Source organism: Peromyscus eremicus, chromosome 15, assembly GCF_949786415.1.
Source record: "Peromyscus eremicus chromosome 15, PerEre_H2_v1, whole genome shotgun sequence".
Classification (NCBI taxonomy): domain Eukaryota; kingdom Metazoa; phylum Chordata; class Mammalia; order Rodentia; family Cricetidae; genus Peromyscus; species Peromyscus eremicus.
Genome location: NC_081431.1, coordinates 18,553,940 through 18,573,028, shown reverse-complemented (window position 1 = coordinate 18,573,028; position 19,089 = coordinate 18,553,940). Strand labels below are relative to the sequence as shown.

At 40.2% G+C, this 19,089-nt stretch overlaps 1 protein-coding gene across 1 annotated transcript in view; it reads left to right on the top strand.

The window, feature by feature from the left end:
• Positions 1-19,089, top strand: part of Sdccag8 (SHH signaling and ciliogenesis regulator SDCCAG8) — a 200,284-nt gene that overhangs the window by 53,559 nt on the left and 127,636 nt on the right. Inside the window, exon 12 of the mRNA XM_059280536.1 lies at positions 2,871-2,987. Coding sequence (XP_059136519.1) covers positions 2,871-2,987 — 117 coding nt within the window. The remainder of the gene's footprint in view (positions 1-2,870; positions 2,988-19,089) is intronic.

The following is a 19,089-nucleotide window of genomic DNA, read 5'->3' as shown; positions in this document are numbered from 1 at the left end:
AGTCGTAGTGTTGTGGATGAATACAGTAGGCAATGAGCTGAAAGGACCAAGAAAGTGAGAGTTAAAATTATAGAATCAAATGATCGTTTAGAAGACTAGACTCAGACATTCGTTATACAGTACACGTAGATAGATGTCATTGCTAATCACAGTTGAGAACTGTTATTTTCTAATGTTAGAAATTTGAGAGTTTTTCACTTAATTCGTAGACCTACCTAAGCCAAACAGTTTGGAATGAGAGATTTTTCTGTAACTCTTCATTTTTATTTAGTATTTTCAGTTTAGAATGTTTTTCTTTTTCATTTATTTTTCAGGGAGGGGGTGTCAAGACAGGGTTTCTCTGTGTAACAGCCCTGGCTGTCCTAGAACTTGCTTTATAGACCAGGCTGGCCTTAAACTCACAGAGATCCTCCTGCCTCTGCTTCCGAGTGCTGGGATTAAAGGTGTGCGTTACCACTACCCAGCTCAGTTTATGATTTTTTGAATGGAAGAATCAACTCTCATGCATTGAAGATTGATGTGTATGTGCGTGTGTGCGTGCATGCATGTGTGCGTGCATGGGTATGGGTGTGTGTACGTATGCGTGTGTCAATCTTTCTTGTTCTGCTTTCTCACTGCTGACTACACATCGGTCTTGCTGCAGTGCCTATTGTTTCTAAAGAGCTTTTTATTTGAGCAAAGGAAGGCATATAGATTTCATACTTTACTGTATTTTAATATCTCAAAAATGATGGAACTAATTTTTGAAGCTTCTAAAGCCATCATTTTTGAAGAAATGCCAAATTGAAAAGTTGCAGGCAAGAATAACCATTAGATAGCGTGCGACTGTTAAGACTGCATTGGAATATCAGAAAGAGTTGTAATTTGACTCCACTTTCCATAGGTTCTCAGTTACAGCAAAGGCTTATTAGTTCTTTACCTAGACTTTTCTGGTAATTCTATTTCTCAAATATGTTTCTCTATGTGCAGTGACCTGGATTAGAGAAAGAAAAAAGGAAAAAAATGCATACATGATATGGTGGTATTTTATTTGTACTGAAATGTGATTTTAATTGTATGTTAATAAATAAAGTTGCCAGGGGGTCAGAGCTATTAGAGCCATAGCAAGAGCGTGGCGGTGGTGGCGCACGCCTTTAATCCCAGCACTTGGTAGACAGAGCTAGGTAGATCTCTGTGTGTTCAAGGATACAGCCAACATTGGAGACACACACCTTTAATCTCAATACCATAGAGGACCTGCAGGGCTGTACATACAGGCAGTGATGAGGCAGTCACGTGTTTGGGTTTACAACCAATGAGAAGGCAGAACAGCTAGGCTATATAAAGACATACACACAGGAAGTAGGCCCTTTTCGGAGAGCTCTCTTGGCTGAAGAGGATCGCTGAAGCAGGAAGGGTAAGGCTCTTAGCTCTGACCTCTTGGCTTTCTTCTCTGAATCGGCTCTGTGTTTCTTATTTAATAAGATGGTTAGTTACATCTACAACATGATGTTTTGCAACATTTTAAAGATGTTATATGTATTAATTATCTAATAATATATCATAGTTACTTCATTTGAATGTATGTTTTTCTCTTATATAGAAGGCCACAGTTATAATTGTAGAGCATGCTTAAAGCCAATATATGACTTTTATCGGAAGTTATTTTACAGTATTTAAGTCATATTGTGTATGACTGATGCTGTCTGTAATGTTTACAGTAAATTCTGATATTGTACACCTAAATATCAATAATATAGCTTATTAGCAAAGAAAAATCTTTATAATTTTCCTTAAAAACTTAACTGATGAAGTCTTTAAAGAAATATTTCATAGCTAGGGGCAGTGGTGGCATTTGCCTTTAATCCCAGCACTCAGGAAGCAGAGGCAGGTGGATCTCTGAGTTCAAGACCAGCTTTGTCTACAGAGCAAGTTTCAGGACAGCCAGGGCTACATTTTATAATATAGAGAGAATGTTTGACCATATGTGTGAATAATAACATACTTTAACTGTTCTAATTACTAATTTTAGTATAATTTTAGATGGTAGTGCCTTTTGCTGGTATTTATTTAAAACTTTTTGGGTTTTTTGTTTGTTTGTTTGTTTGTTTGTTTTTCAAGACTGGGTTTCTTTGTGTAACAGCTCTGGCTGTCCTGAGACCAGGCTGGCCTCAAACAGAGATCCACCTGCCTCTGCCTCCCAAGTGCTGGGTTTAAAGGTGTGCGCTGTCATGCCCAGCTATTTGAAACTTTTTTTTTTTTTTTTTGGTTTTTCGAGACAGAGTTTCTCTGTGTAGCTTTGCGCCTTTCCTGGGACTCACTTGGTAGTCCAGGCTGGCCTCGAACTCACAGAGATCCGCCTGGCTCTGCCTCCCAAGTGCTGGGATTAAAGACGTGCGCCACCACCGCCCGGCGAAACTATTTTATATGAAATAATCTTGAAAGTTTACTTCAGTTTCTTAGTTATGCATTTTATTATTTTATTGGTTTTGATTGCTTGAGAAAGAGAACTCTGTGTGTGTGTGTGTGTGTGTGTGTGTGTGTGTGTGTGTGTGTTCACGTGTGCCCTCGCTATGGCACTCAGAAGTCAGAAGACAATTTGAAGGGAAGGAGCAGGCTCTCTCCTTCCACATGGCATCCTGGGATTGGGCTGCGGTAATCAAGCATCATTACCTGCTGGTCCTTCTGACTTAACATTTTCTTGTTGCAATTGGGAATGTTAATCTTAGTAATTCCTTGTATTGCCTTCAAATCTTAAACTGTATTCAATACTCTTAGAAAAGTCTTGCTGTACTTTATCTGTGTGTCCTCTAGGGGGCACCAAAAGATCTAATTGTCGGCATTGCTCTGCCGATTCCAGAGGCTATTGATCTGTTTTTACGCTCTAACAGGTGTGTGGAGAAATGCGCTTTCAGTTGAATAAAACGAAAATGGAGAAGGATGAAGCAGAAAAGGAGCACAGAGAATACAAAGCAAAATCTCAAAAGGATCTTGAAATTAAAGATCAGGTAAGAAAAGACACAAGCACAGCTATTAAGATATTAGTAACATGTTTTCTGAAGTTGGTGTGGTTTTATCCCTAAGCTCTGTGTTTCTCTGATATTGTTTCTAACTAATGTAAGGACCCAGTTTATACTATTAAAAGAATTTCATTTATAGTTGCCTGACATGAAGTGGTGAGAATACAACTGCTTGCATATGAAATTCCAATTTGACAGTTCATAAATATACATTTGGATATGTATCTATTACTTAGAAAAGTTTAAAAAATGTTCTAATGCACAGTTTGAACCTAAAATATACGTACATAAAGTTCTTGAAAGATGCCAACTTGCATCCAATTTTAAATGAAAAACTTTAAAATTTGTAAGATGAGATGAGTTGATATGTAAATATGTCAATCAAATTGATTGTTGGCAGAATGGAACCAGTTTTAACTAAGATAGCCATGAATACGTTTGCTCAGGAAGCCTAAATACAGCGAAGTTAGAAATGTTAGGAAAAATGCTACTTGCTTCAATTTCAATTTTGAACAGATGTTTTCTGTTAGAACTCTGTTGAGAGTGTATAGATACTTCAGTTTTAATTGACTCTGGAGAAGGCGTCTAAAGAGAAAGTTATGGCAGATTGACTCCTGATGCTCTATTTTTATGTTACGTTATAGGTCACTGAAGGTTTGCATTCCTTATAGCCAAGAAAAGCAGTGTAATAAGACTGAGGTATCAGTATCAATAATTAGAGATATCCTTACAATTTAGAAGTAAGTTGCTCCAGATAATTTTACAACATATTTCTAATCAAGGCTTTCTATCATATTTTCGATATATTTTCCCTTTCGCCCCGTCAGCTGTGATGACAAAGGACACAAAGGCAACTGGGGAAAGTATTAAATAAGAAAGTGAGAGTGAAGTTTGTGCAAAAAAAGTCAAACCGTGGCTGAAACCCTTAGGACTAAATTGAAACTCGGACAACTGGAATAAAGGAGTTTTTATACCACTAGATGCAGACTTTATGATGTGTTCTACGTCTTAGGTCCAATGTCAATGTGTACAGACTTCATTCATCCAGTTGGGGGCGTACCTGATAGTGGAATGGAAAGTTCTTTCCATCAAGGAATGAAAGCCTGGGACTTTCCTTTCTGATGTCCTACAGGCTTTTACAGTTATGATGGCACACCCTGTAACATTAGTCAGTATCTTTTGAACTATTATAGAGAACTCTAGAAAAAAACTCTGGGTGTTTTTGACTAGTAGAACACAGAAGCAAAGAGTTCTAGAATGATTTAAAATTATATTATCATGTTAGTGATTTAAAAAAAACCCTACGCTAACAAGAGGAGGGTATCACTTGGAAATGAGTAACCTAGTTTAAAAGCATTTGTATTGTCTTGTTTTTTTAGCTCACTAGCTTCTCTTAAGTGTACAAAGACCAAAGTTGTAAGGAATGATTTTCCTTTGTCAATGTTTCCTGACGTCTGAAATATTACGTTTCCCTGATGATCTTAGTGATGCAGTGTAGATGGAGATGTGCCTTTGGGGAGGGCACAGTCGTTGGGAGGAAGCCTGTGGAGGGGCAGAAGACCTGTACTCGGTACCGTTTTTTCCCGGGACAGACTGTGAGGGGATCGTATAGGTACTCTCTGTAACAGTTTCCGAAAGCGGTAGCTTCTCACTCCCTGGGTCATTTGGAGCAGCAGAGCAGCGATTGTCCTTTGGTCTTTCAGCCATGACCTGACCTTCTGTCTCTAAGACCGGAGAGCTATTTAGCTTGGCCACCATCTGCACCCAGGAGAGAAATTTACATTTAGCTTTGAAAAGCTGGCCATGGAGAGCATCTATCTGAAATACCTACAATGATATAAAGCATATTTAGTTTTAAAGCCTGATATATCATACAGTCATCGGAACTAGAAGCCTGTCTCTTGGTTTGCAAACAGGTGTTCCCCATAATATAGTCATTTTATTCATATTTTAGCTAATCTGGCCACTTGATGGGTTTTGAAAGTAGGTGGGAAACTGTGAGATCGGAATGTGGTGAGAACAAGAGCCTCTTTGATGTATACAAAACAGGGCAAATGGTTGACCACCAAAATGATTTTCCTCGTGACCTGAGCCTTGACTCTGGCGTAATTAGAAAGAAAGGTTAGAAGAGGAACAATGGCTGTCTCTTCCGCCCACTTTCTTCTTTCTTTTTATATTGTGTTAGGACCCATGGGTGAATTATCCTTCCCATCAACTCCTTTGTATTGCTCCAGCTTAGAGAACTGCTGTCAGTCTCGTGGGATGCTTCTGCACAAGAAAAACAAAAGGCATTCGATGTGGAGATTGGGAAGTTTGTGCCTTGATTTTTTTTTTTTTTTTTTGTAAATATCAGATACACACACACACACCATCATGAGACTTTAAAAGCCCATGAAACAAAGGGCATATTATAAGCAATCTACGCACTTCTAGTACTTACGTTCATTATTGTGTCAATGCTGTTCCATAGAGTTCACAATTTTTCTGTTAACTTCACCTCCATTGTCGTATTTTTTCATCTTACCAATATCAATTTCCTCTTTCGCATTGTCTTCCTCTACCTCATCTCCTTTTGCAGAAATATTTAAAACAAATATCAGACATTATATTTATTATTTTACCTACAAATATTTTATTGTATATCCATGAAGGAAAATTTCATATTATTATATTATCACACTGAGCAATATTAACAGTCATTAGTAGCAAGTGTCACTCAGGCAAGGTTCACATTTCCTTATCTCAAAAATGTCTTGTAGTTGGTTTGTTCCAAATGCAAGGCAGATGTGTCTTTGTTTATTCAAATGCTAAGGTCCTTCGCTCATGAAACGGAGGTGAAAGGAACATTTAGTAAGAAACTCAGCTGTCTTTATTATCTGTTAAATTTCCCATGGAAGGCTTTGCTTGTGCTCTATATTTCTAAAACATCTGGTTGCCCTCTACAGAGCTACGCCTTCATCCTCTGCCACACTATTGGAGCACGTAACCTCCATGCGGCACTGATTTTCATCGTGTTCAAGAAGGAGGCCAGAGACTCTGAAATACAAGCTACATCATTTCAGAGTCCTGTATTTAAGATTTAGGAATTTTCAGGAGACCCTGGCATTGTTAGGTTAGCTGATCGGAAATGAAAGGTACATTTGGGAATTTTCTTTGTCAGTTTTGAATTTAATAGTTGAGTCTCAAAGATGTGCCTGTATAGCTCCTAACCTTTATCAGGGCCAGTGCAAGTAAGAATACAGGGCTTTTTGTTCAGAAGAAAGAAGCATGATGTTAGAGGTACTACAGTAAGAAGCTTTCTTTTCTCTTTTCTTTTCTTCTCTTTATTCTTCAGTCTCTTGCACACCTCCTCCTCTTCTTTCTCCTCTGCTTCCTGCTCCCCATCATGATATTTTAAATTTGTTATTTAATTTGGAACTATATTTAGCATAAGAGTTAACTGAGTGGGTGTAGGTCCTCATATGTACCTGATAACTGAGGGTGCATATATACTCCATCAACTTCCAAGTTTTCTTTGTTTATATGTGTGTGCATGTAAGTGTGTGTGTGTATGTGTGTGTGTGTGTGTGTGTGTGTGTGTGTGTGTGTGTGTGTGTTTCTTCATGTGTATGCACATTCATGTGAAAGCCAGAGTATAACCTCAGATGTCATCCTTGGGAATGCCATCAACCTCCTTTGAGATAGGGTCACTGGTCTGAAGTTCACCAGTGAGTGCTAGATTGGCTCTCCAGCAAGCTCTAGGGATCATCCTGTCTCTGTTCACTAGTAGGGGGATTACAAATGCCTCCCATGTCTTCCTCTCGCTCCCATATAGAACTCCAGTAGAAAGACATGAGTCCCATCTCAGAATAGAGATAAACTGTGGCCCAGTCATCCCAGTTGACTCTGGCCATTGTTGCTGAAGCTTTAGTCCAGATGGGGAGATGGTCCAAGAAACCAGAGCAGTTGAGGAAACTGTTTATTGGTGATCTGAGCTTTGAAACCACAGACAATAGCTTCAGAGAACCTTTGAGAAATGGGGCACTTTTTCGGACTCTGTGGTGATGTGAGACCCTCAACAGAACAGTCAGTTGGCTTTGGTTTTATGACTGGCTCTTGTGTTGAAGAGGTTGGAGAAGCAATTGTATTCTGGACTACACAAGGTTGATGGGCATGTGGTGGAACTAGAGAGAGCCGTTTCTAGAGAGGAGTCTGTAAAGCCTGGTGCCCATTTAACCAAGAAGACATTTTTTGTTGGTAGTATTAAAGAAAATACAGAAGAATACAATCCGAGAGACTACTTTGAAAAGTATGGGTGATTGAAACCATCCAAGTTCTGGGAGTCAAGCAGAGTGGGAAAAAGGGGATTAGCTTTGGTAAATTTTGGTGATCATGAGCTACCAACTGTCAATGGGCATAATTGTGACATGAAAAAGGCTATTTCTAAACCAAAGATGCAGCCCACTGACCTCAGGTCAGGGAGGTGGGATGACAGCTTTATGGAGGACAGTTGAGATGTGGTAGAGGTAATTTTGGTTTTGGTGGAAGGGGAGGCTATGGTGGCAGAGGTAGTTACCAAGGTTGATTTAATGCATTTAGAGGTGATGGTGACAGCTATGGTAGTGGTCCTGGTTATAGTAATAGAGGAGATTATGGTGATGGCAGGCCAGGATATGGAAACCAAGGTGGTGGATGCAGTAGTGGAGGAAGAGGATATGATGGCTACTATGATGAAGGAGGAAATTTTGGTGGAGATAACTGTGATGGTGGGAAGTACAAAGGTTTTGAAAATTATGGTGAACAACAGCAATCAAATTAGGGATCCGTGAAGGTGGGCAGTGTTGGTAGAGGCCACTCAGGCAATCCCTATGGTGATATCAGGCTGTGGATCTGGTGGAGGAAGTGGTGGATCTGGTAGCAGAAGGTTTAGCAAACAGCAGAAAAGGGCTCCAGTTCTTAGAGAAAGAAGAAGTTGTCAGGGGAGCAACAGGTTACTCTGTGACAGTCATCCCAATGTATTAGAGGAACTGTAAAAATCAGCCACAGAAGGAACGGTGGTCCGTGATCAGAAATGTTATTGCAGCTTAAACAGGAACCCCTTCTTGCTCGGGACTATCATAACACAGTTTGCAAAACATGCAGTTGTTTATTAATGCAGTGTAGTGTCAATTAGATGTGCATTCCTGAGGTCTTTTATCTGTTGTAGCTTTGTCTTTTTTTTTTTTTTTTCCCTTGTTACATCAAGCATATTCCCTTGCAAATTGCTGTAGTGGTACCAGGAATAAAAATTAAGGAATTTTAAACTTTAAAACAAAACAAATGCTCATCAAGCCTGGCCTTTTTCTGGGTTCTGAGTATTCAGTTCAGGTCCCCTCATACATGGTGAGTGCTTTCCTCACTGACCAGTCTCCCCCAGCATCTCAAGTTTGTTTGTTTTCCCAGATACTGTGCCTGGAGTCAGTCTCCTTTATTCTAAAGGGGGCAGGTAGGTGGCCCACAAGGACTATAGCCTCCACTTAGACCTGGGATACCTGTCCTTGCTCCTGATCCAGGAGCAAAAGGCTTTATCTATACTGAAGCCTAGGGCATAGATGGCCACTTCTATGTCCTTCCTGATATGTGCATGTGTATATACACATCCCAGCAGCCCAAGTTCACATCTAGGCTCCTGCTAGGGACAAAGGCAGCTACAGACAAGCTTCTGCCACTTAGAGGACCTGGTTCCACCCTGGGGGGATCCCAGCAGTAGTTAGGTTGGGACAAGACAGAACCTGGAGGGGAACACTTTTCAGAGAACTCTTCCAGGGCTGCAGGGACAGGGGAAAGACCACATGGGTGAACTGATGTGCCATTGGTCCTTCAGACTGTGGGCATACTACAAATTGTCAAATAAAAGTCATTCAAAATTGCAAAATATTGATCGTGGGGCCATAAGTTGCAAGTGCCCGGCCCTCCTTTTTAGTTTTTAGTTTTGTGAGACAATGTCTTACCATGTAGCCCAGGCTAGTCTGGAATTTGCTGTGTTATGTAGTCCAGGCTGTTCTCAACTCCAGATCTCACCCAGCTGCAAGGACATTTTAAACAGTGCTGTGAGACTGCATTGAGAACATGCCATGAACTGCCACACCTCTGCAGAGTAGGTGTATGACACACCTTTGCAGTGATGGTGTATGACACTCGTCCCCCTAATGCCACCTGTACTCCTTGTATCAGAAAGGAGTTAGCCAACTGAGACTCCTGCTAGGTCTGCTCACTGCCTGTTTTTACTAGCGACATTTTATGAAAACACAGGAACATTACTCATGGATTGCTTTTGCTTCTTCCCTGATACAAGAGCAGAGCTGAGTGAGGCTCAGTTTTAAGATCCTGTGCTGCTCCTGCAGAGACCTGTGTTAATTTCCCAGCACCCAAGTGGCAGTTCACAACCTCCTATAACTCCAGCTTAGGGTGTCCAACACCCCTGGCCTCTACTGGAACCTACAGTCACATAGTTAAATACAATAAAAATAAATCTTTTTGGGGGAAAAAAAGGCAGAGCTGAGAGGGTGTGGCAGAGACCTTATAGCCCATAAAACCCAAATATTATTATTATCTAACCTTTATAGGAAGAGTTTGCTAGCGCTCCTCTGGGGGGGAGGGTTCTTTTGCATTACTAGAATGCCTTACCAGAGAACATTAGCCTTGGATTATAACTTACTAGTTTTAGACTATTGTATAGAACAATGTGTATGCCGTATGTCTGCTCTCTCAATCATCCAATAGCATTACCAAGTGAGAACATGGCTGTCCGTGTCCACATTTTAGTCCACATTAGTGACACATGGCTTAATAAGGGCATGTGGCTTAGATGAAAGTATAAATACAGCGTTATTATTTCTTTACAATTTAATTTATAGGTTAGTATACATTTTATTTTTCAGAAATAAGAAAGCAGATATAGCTTTTCTTAGCTGTACTACGTGTGGTAGAACTTTGGAGTGATATTTACCACCAAGTAGGAAGCATTTAATGTTGCAGGTACCTTTGTGTAGATTAAAGAAAATACTTAAGAGTGTAGTCACATACACAAAATAAAAACATCAGAAAATTTTGCTTGGAAAAATTAGAGCGGGGGTGGGGGGGGGAGAAGGCTTTAAAAGTTGCTCATGTCTGTCCCAGTATGAGTCAGCACTTTAGAACTGAAACAATGCATGGGGTGTGTCAACACAGGAATTAGTTTTTAAAATCAGTTTATTAGGTGTTTGGAGGAAATCTGTCTGTTTGGTACAGCTTTGCAAAGAGACCAGGGCAACCGTGCAGCTCTGAAAGGTCACTCCCAGTTAAGACCAGAGGAATGCGAAGACTAAAGGATGGTCAGAGAACTGCACCTTATTGTGGAGAAGAGCCCGAAACCCCGAGTCAGCATCTTCAGGGTTTGGACTGATTCTTTCTGACGATCTGATCTCGATGTTTAATGTGGAAAGTCAGGACCACTGTTGAAGTAAGACTTTCCTGACACTAAGAATGGAGTAGACTGTTAGAATGAGCCTCCCTGAAATAGTTTTATTTTCTTTTTTATAGTAACAGTGTAATGTACCTCAAGACCTAGATTATCGGCTCTGGAGTCCACTGTCTAGTTCTGGGAACATCCTAGCAATAGACCATCGTATCTGTTGGAAGTGGGTAACAACAGTGTTAGTCTTTTCCACTTGTGACTTTAGCACCTACAGATTAGAGCAAGTCTCACGCAGCTCTGATCTCTCCGAAGCTATCCACTCTCTTCAGCAGCCTGAGATAATGGGTGAAGTCTGAGAGCTAGACTTCAGAGACTTAGTCAGCTACCACCTGCCATCGCACTTCCCTCTCCACAGTGCCTGGGAGGGGCCACATGGGCATGGCTTCGGCGCGTGCAGTCACCGGTCTTGGTGATGACAGCGCTGCTTGCCTGTCTTCTTCACGCTCTCTCAATGCTGCGGTCTTGTACATGCCCATCCCTTCTCCTCTGTCACACGACAGCTCCTGGGGGCATGGCTCACCCAGACCAGCTTACTAGACACTAGAGGGAGATTACTGCAAGCCCAGATCCTGCCCTTGGGGAGTTTATATTCTAGCCGAGGAGTCAGAATACACATTTGAACATGCCGTAAGAATACTTGCAAAGCACCATATCGACAAGTGCAAATTAATGTAGTGTGAACTTCACGCTGGCTGCAGCCCACGAGGGAGAATCTGGTTCCACGTGTGCGATGTAATAAAGCTTCCCTAAGTATGCCCTCAAGCGTTGTTCAGCATACTTAGAGAAATTTGTGCTCCTATCACAGCCTAACTGAGATTTCTGAGAAAATTCTTCAACCTAGCGTCTGTCTAATAAAGCACCGTCTTTTGTTCTTATCCTGGGTGATACTCCAGTGGAAAACAGAATTCACTGGATTATGCAGATAATTTAACATATCTCCACTCAATGAAGGTCTCAATTTATTGAGCTTATTTTTCTAAAGCACTATGCCAAATAAGCTTTCCGTTTAAGTCAGCATTGTGTCGGTAAAATCACAAAATTAGTCTTAAAAAAAGAAATCTGCTTTTGCTTTGTCTTCACTAGTCAGTGTGGGGAATAGTGGGTCAAGGCCCTCTGGTCTGCAGTGCTTAGCTGAGTGCTAATGCTTTCCCAGTTGTTCTGGGGGACAGGATATGTGTACCTCAGACTAAACACAGAAGCATACATATATATTCATATGTATGCTCATATGATTGGGTTTTACTTGTTCTTTAACTTTCTAGAAAAGGTGATCATTCTCTTTACCATAGTTATTTTTAAAGAACGTGTGATAAATAGAAACAGTATTGGTATCAATTGAAAGTATTGCTCTAAGGCTATCTAAGAGATAAAAGCATAAATAGAGAACAAAACATGACCATTGAGAAGTAATTCACCTTATGAAGTGTTTGTCAGTGAACTTCTTCTTCTGGATGGGAATTTAAGACTGTAAACTGAATTCTGCACACTTACTGTAACTTGAAGTGTTGACTCACCAGGCTAGCCTGCTGGGCTCTCACAGTGTCTACGTACCTGCCAAGCCTGCGAGTCTGCTTGCTATCAGGTGGCAGCAGTTATTTGAATGTGTCCCTGCAGGCCAGCAAGCTGACAGGCATTAGACATAGGACAGCTACACCATGCTTTAATGGCTCAGAAATATTAGCACCAATATCCAGCATGAGTGTTACTAATTAATACCTGTGTATACATTTAAAACAGTATTTACTGTACAAACCCAGGCCCATTGATGGAATCCAGTGGCTCTGTCATATAATGGAGCAAATTGGTTTTTTGTTTTAACCTTCTGCTTTTTTTATTCATATACAGCTATGATATTGTGTGTTGAAAACACAGCCTGGGTATAATCTTGTTTTCTCTCTTTCCAGTTAACATATCTTAAGCATTTTTTGGTGTCACTTCTTATTTTTTACACTAATCTCCTTAATATGGCCATTTACATGAATTTTTAAAGGAAGATGATAGGTTAGCTCTTGAAGAAAACAACACAGTGACAGATTTCGAACCCCGTTGCCTTAGACTTCACTTGCTGCCCTAATCCAACAGCCATATGTTTTGTGCATTGTGTTGGCCTATAATGAATTTCTGTCAAAAGGGAGAAGGTAAGGTAGCTATGCAAATACATTTCTTATGTCAGTAACAGCAATCGACAAAAGGACCTGGGGATTTGGAAGAGGGGATGATGGCATCCTTGCAAGGTGGTCAGGATGTTGCCCAGCACAGATGGGAGACAAAGGCATTTGGCTAGAAGGCCCAACATGGCAGCTTGAGCAAAGGAGTGCGAAAGGAGACACAGTCAAGGAAGATATATGTCTCCTGACTCCTCGCATTGTTTGACATATCCCCAGCACCATCTTATAGCTGTCTGCCCGTGGAGCTGGACATCTGCAGCGTGCTGATCTCAGCTTAAATGTCTGCTTACACTGAGCGCCCTATAGTCAAGCCCTGGTAGAGTGTTACATTGTGGAAGTGTTTGTTTGTAGTCATTTTGAATTTCTTTTGTATGATTTTCTGCCATACCGCATTCTACAGTGGTATTGAGAAGGAACGCAGGACCTCATCCATGCTAGACAAGTGCTCTCTCACTGAACTCCATCGACCAGCCTCTCCCCTTCTTAGAGACTGATTCTCACTGTGTCACTGGGGCTGGTCTCAAACTCCTAGGCTTAAGTGATCCTCCTCCCGCGGCCTCCAGAGTAATGCAGACTACAGGCATTTTCTACCATGTCTACCAGAAAATTTAAAATTTCCAACATTCCAATTAGTTTACTAGAAATTAATAATTGGGTTATCCTGATATGTGGAGAATTACCAGTGACTTATGATGAAGGATGAAGCACAGGTTAAGCAGGGTTTACCTGTGTACCATAAATCCAAAGACAACATTTTTTTCTGGTGCTGGGTGTTAAAGCCTCATGCATGTTATCATACCACTGAGCCGCATAGTTGCCTCAAAGCTCCTGGCTTTGGCAAGGGGCAAACATCCCAGTGATACGGGATTGTTTTTGTCCATGTGAATTGAGACACTTGCATAAGTAAAGCAAATTTTTCTCTCTAGTTCAAAATTTCTGTATTTACAGAACGTATTCTCTCCCCCTTTTAATTTTGAATTAAATATTAATAAAATAAATAGAAGCTATAGGGAGTCTCAATTATCAGTCCACCTTTTCCAGTCATTCACTCTCATTTTATGAAAGTGACACTTGTGTTGAGATTATAAGGATGAAGTTTTATTCTCAGCCTCTTTAGATCAGATTATTTTTATTGTGATTAATAAGGAAACAAATGCCTAGCCTTTTCACAGTTGAATTTAGTTACAAAGCAGCCATCACTTAATTCTCTGTAAGTATTAAACTCCCAACATTAGTTAAGGCTACTACTAAGCACCAGCAGACTATAAAGGTGGAACCTGGGGCTCTGGCAGCTTCTGCAAAACAGGAAATTCAACCTCCTTAGCCAGAGTTTCCCAGGGGTGTGAGCTCATGATAAGGGGATGTATCTGCAGATGCCTGTTTACAGCTGATGACCTTCTTTTTAGCACCTTCAAAATGTGTCCACAGGATGAAGGATGGCTGTACTGTAAACAGGTGACCTAGAATATAAGCATGTTAAGTATGTTTTGAATGATCAAAATGGAAACAGAACATATTGCATGTCCTCAGAATATTTCCCTCACCTTCCCGGGGTTTATTGCAATTTAGGGCTGTCGAAGGTATGTAGTGATTCAAGCCGTTAAGGGTCTGTAGGATAAGAGTCAGAAATATTTCATCTGACAGGAACACTCCACTATGTCAGTCAGCTCCCCTTGACTATAACATCTGTAATAATCAACGTATAAAGACAGAGTTTTGCTTGGCTTATAATTGTGAGATTTCGGTCTACTACCAGTTGACCCTCTTCTTGTATAGGTGTGTAGTGAGGCCTGCACTGTGGTGGGAGTGTGTGACAGAGAAAAACAGCCCACCCTGTGTTGGGAAGGAGTAAAGGGGAAGGGCAGATACTGAGGCCTCCCAGCCCCTTCAGGGCCATGTCCCCATGACCTGAATATCTCCCACTGGGCCCCACCTGTTTAAAGTCCCAGCACTTTCAGGTAATGGTAGGCTGGGGACCATGCCTGTGACACGTGGTGCTTTGACATTATGATAGTAACACATTAATGACTAGGAAATATTTCAAGATAACATGTTCTGAATGTATTGTTGGGATGGTTGCCTAATTGCATATACTAAAAACAATTTGTTTGTAAACTTTAAATGGGTAGAGTCTAAGTACTGTATTAAGTTGTTATTTTAGAAAATTATTTTACCGTAAAAGTCATAGGTTAGTCTAGTTTGGAGGGAAAATGAGTGGGTAGCGAAGGCAAAGGTACCATGAACTGCTGTCTGGATGGCAAAGGGGGGTGTAGCCAGAGGGCAGAAGTCAGCCTCAGAGCAGTGAACCCCTTGTGAGAACTGGCTGTGATGCACTTGAAGGCCGCCTCTGTGTTGCTCTCCCTTGTTCTGTAGTACTCAGCCTAGTTATCCCTTGGCTGAAAGGATGCACGGGTGATAGCAGAAATGAGCTAAAGAATGACCTTTAAATAATCCCCCACAGTTCTATCTGTGTCACATAAAAAGTTAAAAGAGCTTCTACATAATTGTATTTGCTTGAAATGTTTGATGTTTTCATCTACCCATTCTCACATGTATATAAGGAAGGGCAGCCGGTGGTGGCTCTTTTGTGTTGTTGTTTATTTGAGACAAGGTCTTCCTCTACTCAGAGCCTCAGTGGCCAGGCATCAGCTTCCCTGCATGCTTTTCCTTTCCTCTCCACTTTGTCTCTTCTGCTTTTCCTCCCGCTCTGCTTTCTACTCAGCAGTCTCTGTTCTCTCCCAGTGCCCTGCTTCCTTCCTTCTTTGCACTCATAAATCTTGGTGTTAGTTATTTATTTTAAAGATCTGTCTCCTCCACTGGAATGTACATTGAGGACAGAGGCCCTTGCAAATCCCCATCACTGTTACATTCCTGGGGTCCAGTGCCTAGCATACAGACTCAGGGAAGGGTTAGATGAAGGATCAGAGCCAAGAATTCAGGCCCCCAAAGCAGTCTGCCTGATGTGAAATTCTCATTTACTGTGTGCTACCTGGTGAGCCGAGGCAGTCCTCAGTTTAGTTCTGTATAAAATGAGAATAGATACAACTCCTGCTCTTCATAGTTATGTAAAGTTAGAGGCAATCCCTGTTGACCCATGCAGATAAATGCGTGCCATACAGTTGCTCAATAAATATTAGTCATTTACTGTGTTTACTAATGTTATGTTTTTGTTCATATCGTCTGCCCTCATCACTCTCCTATGTTCCATTTTTCATTCGTTTCTAGAGTCATGGTCATAAGGGAACATGACATGACTTGACCAGCACATGGAATGGGTTGTCATCCATTAGTCTAGCTTTCAGAGTTATCATTTGGATTATATGTTTACCAATCATTGCATTGTGAGATCTTGTTGAAGAAAATTACAATTAAGATTCCTAATGGCACGTATCTGCTGCCCTAGAATTGGGCAGTAAATTGTATTTGCCTCTCAGAAACTTGCTCATTTTTGTTGGGTCCTTGTTCTATCAGGCCTCTGAGATCCAGTTTTTGACATCATGACAAATTGTCCCTCTCAGGTTGATAACACATGCACATTGTCATCAGCATCCTAGTGGTGTCCCCCTCAAAGGTTTCGACAGTACAGCATGGAGAGCAGCAGGGCAGAGTCCTGTGACCAGTACTGGAGGCCCCTAATGTCTTCATATGGACTTTTTGTCCATGTGATTTTTAACTGGTGTTTAAAAACAAAAACGATGTGTATTTTTGCATTTAACCAGACCATTTACCTTCAACATAATTTTAGTTAAGCCAAAAAATCCTCTTTTTTTTCCAGTTTACCTTTTAAAAATGTTTTTGGAGGTTAAAGAAATGGATTTCACTGTGATATTTTCATATATATTATACTTTCTCTTTGTTCACCAATCCCCACTGCCCTCCCCTCCCCTCCCCTCTTAATTTCGCTACTGCTCCTCCTCTCTCCCAAATAGTTTTTTTCCCCTTTTGCTTATATGAGCTACATATTCTATTATCCTCTCTTGTCCCCTTATCCCTTTCAAAGGGTCTCTTCATTCCCTCTCATAGCCCATCTTTTTTCTTGTGTTTCTTCCCATCCAGCTACCTATCATCTAACGTATGTTCTGTATGCACAAACACACACACACACACACACACACAGAGAGAGAGAGAGAGAGAGAGAGAGAGAGAGAGAGACAGAGACAGAGACAGAGAAAGAGACAGAGAGACAGAGAAAGAGAGAGAAAGAGACAGATCTACTTTCTGTATATGAGAGGAAACAAGGCAAAATTTGTCTTTTTGATTCTGGATTATTGTCATTTGATGGTCTTCAATTCCATTAATTTTCCTGAAAATGCCATAATTTCATTTTTCTTTGCAAATAAATAAAAGTCCATTATATATGTGTTTCTCATACATTTATCTGTTGATTGCCATCTAGCTTAACTGCTGTGAATAGATATATGAATGTACAAATATCTTTGTGTGATACCAACATGAAATCTTTTGATGACTTAAAAACATGAGAGGTATACCCAGGAATGATAATAGCTGGGTCACTTGGTAGTTCTACCTTTAGATTTTCGAGGATGTCTGAACTGCTTTCCATAATGGCTATATGAGTTTACATTCCCACTGGCGTGTATGTGTTCCTCTTTACACACATCCTCACCAGCATCTGTGGTATTTGTTTTCATGATGAGAGCCATTCTAACTGTGATGAGCTACAATTCCAAAGCAGATTTCATTTTCAGTTGACAGATAGCTGAAGATGTTGAGCATGTTTGCAGATGTTTATTGGTCAGCTGTCCTTCTGTCTCTTTGTTTCATTGGCCCATTTATTGATTAGTTAATTTGAGGGGTTACATTTTATCTTTAGGGTTCTTTATAAATTCTAAATATCAATCTGCTGCCAGGTGTATAGTTGGCAAGGATTTTCTCTCACTCCGGAGCCTCCCTCTTCACCCAGCTGATGGTTTCCTTTGCTGTTTAGAAGCCTTTTAGTTTTATGCAATGCCCTTGTCAATTCCTAGTATTATTTTATGTGCTATTAGAGTCCTTTTTAGAATGTCCTTCCTGTCTTAAAATATATCACCTGTGTTTTCTTCTAGCTATTTCAGAGTTTCACACCTTGCATTATGCTCTTTTATCTGTTTTGAACTTATCTTTATACTGTGTGAGATATATGGATCTAGCTTCATTCATTTACATGTGGATATCCAGTTTTCCCAGCACCATTTGTTAAAGAGACCCCAACATAGACTTAAGGACAGATATCATATGATTGTCTCACTAGATTCAGGAAATGTCTTTAACAGAGTTCAACGCGTGTTCATGATAAAAGTCCTGAAGAAACTTGGTGTAGGAAAAATATACTTCAACATAATAAAGGCTATGCATGACAAATGTATACACCTACACTATTCTAAATGGGGAAAAACTGAGAGCATTTCTTCTAAAATGATGAATAAGACGATGCCCACTCTCTGTTCACTCTTACTCAATATGATGTTCAAAGTCTTAGCCAGAGCAATAGAAGAGAGAAGCAAAAGGGGTAAAAGTAGGAAAGGAAGAAGTCAAAGCATCCTTATTTGTAGACAACATGGTCTTTTCTAAAGAGTCCATCAGAAAATTTTAGACATGCTAAATACTTTAAGCATGGTAACAGAATGCAAAACCAATATTGAAAAATCAGAAGCTTTTTTATACCCATAATGAGCTTGCCAAGAAAGAAACCAGTAGAAAAAAAATTCTCATTTATAGTATTTATATATATATGTGTGTGTGCGTATTTATTTGTATATAAAGTATATATATACTGTATATATATGCATATATACATATGTACTGTATATGTATATGAATAAAAATGATCAAATAAGTAGAAGATCTCTACAATAAAAATATTTTACAAAATTTAAGCTGTTGAAGAAAACACTGGAGAATGGAGAATCCTTCCATACTCAAGCCCTCGCAGGGGCTGCCTCAGCAGTTAAGGGTACATATTGCTCTTCCAGAGAACCTGAGTTCGATTCCTAACACCCACACACTGGGAGGCTCACAACCACCTGTAACTCTGGCTCCAGAAGATCTCATGCCTCTGGCCTGCTTGTGCATCCAAACATGCATGACATACACTCACATAGACACACATACACATGATTGAAAATAAATTATTTTTTAAAAGATTGGCAGAATTAATATTGTGTGAAGATGACTATATTACGTAAAGTGATTTGCAGATTCAATTAAATCCTCATTAGAATTCTACACTTTTCACAGAATTATTAATAGAAAAAATCCTGAAATTTACATACTGGACCCTAAAGACCCCAAATAACTAAAACAGTCTGAGCAGGAAGAACAGTGCTGGGGTATTGCAAAATATGGTCTCAAGCTCTACTACAGAGCCATAGTAACAAAAGCTGCATGGTGCTGACAGCTGCCTGATCTTGGACAAACATAAAAAGGGATATAAGAAAAAAATCGTTTC